The sequence below is a fragment of the Pinus tabuliformis genome, chromosome J (assembly GCF_031772625.1).
Source record: "Pinus tabuliformis cultivar Carrire ecotype Pingquan chromosome J, CPIR1, whole genome shotgun sequence".
In the NCBI taxonomy this organism is placed as follows: Eukaryota; Viridiplantae; Streptophyta; class Pinopsida; order Pinales; family Pinaceae; genus Pinus; species Pinus tabuliformis.
The window spans coordinates 383586243-383591638 of NC_142295.1; the positions used below are offsets into that span (position 1 = coordinate 383586243).

Here is a 5396-nt window from a genome sequence, read left to right on the forward strand (position 1 = left end):
CAAACAAAGGAAAAAGAGAGGACGCCAGAACCAATAATGAGGCACTGCAGGAATTGGGACAAATGCTCTTAAACTCTAGTAAGATGAAAGCTCTAGAAGCTTTTTCTCTAAACTACTAAATCTTGTTTTAAAATGAAAGTCATATCTTGGAATGCTAGAGGGCTTAATAGCCAAATAAAACAATAACTTTTAAAGAAGAAGGTCAAAAGGAAAAACCAGACATTATATTTGTGCAAGAAACCAAATGTGCAAGTAGTACTATTCATAATGTAAGCAAAAAATTAGGCAAACACATGGAATACCTGGAAACTGCTAGCAATGGATGGGAGGGAGGCTTAATCACCCTGTGGGATCCGCAAGTAATCAAAATCCTCTCCTCTGAAGCGACCAGATCTTTCGTAGCTGTATAAGCTTAGGTGGTAGGAAATTGGGAAACCAATTTATGTACTAATGTCTACGAGCCACAAAAGCTAGAAGAGAAGTTTCTTTTTCTAAGAACTCTGCTGAATCTGAAGCTAAGATATCCCAGAGCTAAGGCAGTCATAGGATGGGATTTCAATATGATAACTACCCTCATGGAAAAGAAAGGAGGGATAAGGAAACTCAACAAAGATTCTGAAGCTTTCTTAGACTTCATCAAAACAGCTAATCTAGTGGATGTCCACCCCAAGAGTGGGGCTTACACTTGGAATAACAAAAGGGGAGGTGAAAGACAAATTGCTTCTCGACTAGACAGATTTCTAATCTCCGAAAGTATTCTGTTGAAGGGAGTTATAGTAGAATTAGATATACTCCCTAGTGGAGGGTCAGACCATTGGCCCATTTCTCTGATTGCTGCTATCCAGGGCACTTCAAGAAACAAGCCGTTTAGATTTGAGAAATTTTGGCTTACCCATCCGGACTTCATTCAACTTATTGAAAAATGGTGGAATGAACCGGTGGGCATCAGAGGTACCAAAATGTACAAATTACAAGGCAAACTGAGATATATCAAAGACAAGATCAAAATTTGGAACAAAACAGTCTTTGGAAACATATTCAAAGAAAAATCCAAATTAGAGGAGCAATTAGAGCAGATACACAAAGGTTGGATCACTGGGGATATTAATCCAGAAACAATAAACAAAGAAAAAATGCTAATGCAGCAATGGCAGCTTCGTTGCCAACAAGAGGAAACCCTATGGAAACAAAAGTCTCGTATTTAGTGGCTTAAGGAAGGGGAACATAATACAAAATTCTTCCATAGATCAACAATGGACCATAGGGGAGCTAACAAAATCCTTAGTCTAAAAAATGAACAGGGAGCCATTCTACAGACACATCAAGAAATTTCAACCCTTCTTACTACGCATTTCAGAATTATAGCTCAAGAGCCAGAGGTTGATAGAACAGAGGCAATTGATGAACTCATCAACTCCATCCCCAAGATAATCACTAATGAGAAAAACTTGGCACTGACTCAAGAAATTTCTTTGGAAGAGGTGGAAGAAGTGATGAAGGATATGCCTAATGATAAAGCTCCTGGGCCTGATGGTTTTACCATCAACTTCTACAAGGCTTGTTGGGACATTGTTAAAACAGAGGTCTGGGAAGTTGTGGAAGACTCTCGACGTTCTGCCTCAATCCTCAAGTCCCTCAACTCTACATTCCTTGCCCTGATTCCAAAAGAAGAGGAAGCCAACCCCCCTGCAAAATTTCGGCCGATAGCTCTGTGCAATGTTATATATAAAATTATCTCTAAAGTCATAGCTAACAGAATGAAACCCATTCTTCTGGGCCTCATCTCTGAAGAACAATCTGGATATGTTGAGGGGAGACAAATTCTGGACAATATTTTACTCGCTCAAGAAATGATTCATACTCTTCAATCCAGAAAGATTGCAGGCATGATGTTGCAACTTGATTTGTCAAAGGCTTATGACAAGGTCAAATGGAATTACCTGGAAGCAATTTTAAAAGCTTTCGGCTTTGCTAGTCAATGGATAGTGTGGATTTTAGCTCTGATCAAATCTACTAAATTTTCTATTCTGGTAAACGGTGCCCCTTCTGATCAATTCTCCCCCTCACGAGGGCTCAGGCAAGGCGACCCATTATCACCATTCCTGTTTGTAATCCTGATGGAAGGTTTAAGTAGACTCATTCGCAGTGCTAAAGAGGAAGGAAATATCATAGGATTGCAGCCTCTGCCTTCCATTCCAGCAACCATTCACCAACAATTTGTGGATGATACGATATTACATGGTACTCCCACAATCAAAGAAGCCTTGGGCTACAAAAGGATCCTCGATCTTTTCAGCGAAGCTTCAGGTATGGAAGTTAATCTATCTAAATCTACCATCTTCTTTTTCAATACTCATTTAGCAGTGCAAAAAAATCTTTCTACCATCCTAGGCTTCCGGAGAAGAAGCCTGCCCTCTAGGTACTTAGGAGCTCCTCTAACTGATAAACCCTGGCTAAAAATCCATTGGGAAAAGATCCTAGCAAACTTGGAGAAAAGATGCCATCACTGGACCCATAGGGCCCACAATTTTGTTGGTAGGCTAGTCTTAACCAAAGCAATCCTTCAAGCTATTCCTCAATATATGCTCTCCATAATTCCTGCTCCCAAAGGAGTCCTTTAGAAAATGAGGATAATTCAGAGAACTTTCTTATGGTCAGGGAATTCAGAGAAGAAAAAGTGGGCACTAGTGGCATGGAATAAAATGTGTAAGCCCAAGCAACTGGGAGGGTTAAACTTGCAAGACCCCTCCACAATCAATAGGTCTTGTGGTGCTAAGTTGTGGTGGAAATGGCTGAAGGAACCCAAACTTCCTTGGGCTAGACATTGGAAGGAAAAATACGATCCAATGCATAGTATACAATTCCTTATCAGAATGTAAGAGAACCCAGAAGGCTCACCGATCTGGAACCTAGCAAGAAAAAACTGACACATTATACAAGAGAATAGCTTCTGGGAAATTCGCAATGGAGAAACTGCCCTTTTTTGGGAGGATGCCTAGCAACAACTCCCCAAGTTGGAAAGGCCTGAGTTTGCAGGTCTTCAAAGGAATTACCAGGAGCTTGGGAGAATGACAGTGAATCACTATTGGAATCCTAATAATAGGGAACAGGAGTGGAGAACTTGGGTATCCAATGAAACAGAGCACATGATCGAAGCAAGCAATGACATTAAGAACTTGCAAACACTGTCAAACAAAAGAAGAATTAGAATTGCGAAAGACAATGACCAACTAAGATGGGGAAAGCAAGGAGGGGGCAATTTCACGCTCAAAGAAGCCAGAAAATTCATTGAAGATTCGGAGCAAGAAGAAAAAGTTAAATGGAGCAACAAGGTTTGGGATTCATAGTTCTGGCCGAAAATTAAAACCTTCCTTTGGCTCCTAATGCACAGGAAAACTCTCACTTGGGAGAATCTCCGAAAGAAAGGGTTCTGTGGCCCATCTAGATGCCCCGTGTGTGGAAAGGAAGAAGAAACAATGAATCATCTCTTCAACACATGTGATTTGGCAGACCTTCTGTGGAATTGGGCGGAAACCACTTTTCAGCAAACAGACAAAATAAGAGATTCCATTCAAGAAACCATCGAGAATTGGCAAGGCAATTTCTCCAGCAATCAATTGGTTAACATCATTTGGAAAACCATGTCAATATTCATTACATGGTCAATCTGGAAGGAAAGGAATAGAAGAGTATTCTTAAACAAAACCAGAAATATAAATCACTCTATAGATATTATTATACAAAATATCAGGCAATTGGTTCTTGTCAAAGGAAGACCAGAACAAGATACTAAAGCATCAACTGGGGACTTACAAATCTTGAAAGCTTTCAACCTGGATAAAGGAACCTTCGCGGCTACCGTGAATCGCCAACAGGAGATAAATACCACTTTAAGTATCTGGAAACAGCCACCTTCAGGCTTCCTTAAACTAAATTTCGATGGTGCTTCTCGGGGTAATCCAGGTCTGGCCGGCATCGGAGGCATTCTCAGGAACAACGAAGGAGAAATTCAGTACATCTATAGCAGAGCCTTAGGGGAAGGAACCAATAATGAGATGGAGTTTGCAGCACTGGAACAAGGTCTGAGAATTCTTCGGAAATTACAGGCGGGCGCAGCAGTGGTAGAAGGGGACTCTCAACTCGAAATCACAGCAGCGAGAAGGATGTATGCGGGAGCCAAAGCAAGCAAAGTCATTCAGCATTGGAGACTGGCCAAGGTGACAAAGAGTATTGCCGAACATCTTGGGTGTTTGAATGGTTTAATCTTTCAGGCAGTTCGCCGCAAAGCTAATATCGTAGCGAATCATCTGGCAAATTATGGTATAGAGAACTCCGCTATCATCATGGACAGCTGTTGGCAAGACGTCACCTGCCCGGAAGTAAGAAACAAGTGTACTATGCTCTCGAGGCAGGACATGGTTAACGAAAGATAAGGCCAGAGGGACGACGCTCTTTGCAGGTATTGGGATATGATTATTATCAATCGTACTGCTGGGAGAATTAAGGGTCGGCAAAAGAATGAAGGATAGGCAGGAAATGGGCTTTCAATGCACAAGTAGGCGGGAGGTACTCCCTTCAGCTCCAGGAATGAAAAGTATGAGTTCCGCCAGCACCCATTTAAAAGTATGGACACTTGGCACTCATCGGAGAGGTTCAAGCGGGAAAAACTTAATAGCAAAAATCTGATACATCATCGAAAGTGTGAACCACGAAGCAAGGATAATTATGAAAGGATTTGTGGTCAGCAGGTGACAAGATGGAACGCAGCAAGTGACTCACCCGCTCTCTCCTCTATATCTTCAGTCCCCAATAACGGTAGCACCACTGTGTATTCTGTTAGTCTGCAGAAACTCATTTTCTCGGCCCTCAGAATACGGTGTTGTTCGGTGCTTAATTTCAAGACAATGGTGGGCGAGGGCAGCAGAAATGCTTCTGCCAACTGAGATCTCAAGCAAGCTCGGGAAACTTATGAAACAAGGACCTCTCAGAGGGAAAAACGTAAGATTGAGGAGCTGGAGGCTATAGTGGCCGAGGAAGAGGATAACTTGGAGGAGCATGCACTGGAGAAGGATATGGAGTGGGTCCAAGACCCTGGAACATCTACAACTCGGGCCACCCACTATGTTCGCACGCAGGCGGAAATGTGGCGGATGAAGACGATGCTGGAAAATGCCATAAGCATGCAAGGTGATTATATCAGCCAGGCACGATAGGCTCAAAAAGCTATTTTTGTAACTTCTGCGGAGCATGAGGCGATCTTGGAAACCTTGGACTTTAAAATCAGCAGTCTTCTGTCTGCACGAGCAGACCTTTTGTAAATATGTATTATTGTCTTAATATAAAATGTGATTTACACAACAACAAAAAAAATGAAAAGACATCTAGAGGTAAAAACC

At 41.9% G+C, this 5396-nt stretch overlaps 1 protein-coding gene across 1 annotated transcript; it reads left to right on the top strand.

Annotated features, from left to right (window-relative positions):
- Positions 1-575: 575 nt before the first annotated feature.
- LOC149227381 (uncharacterized) lies at positions 576-1205 on the top strand. Its single transcript, XM_089380481.1, has one exon. The coding sequence runs from the start codon at positions 576-578 to the stop codon at positions 1203-1205; it is 630 nt and encodes a 209-aa protein (XP_089236607.1).
- The last annotated feature ends 4191 nt before the right edge of the window (positions 1206-5396 follow it).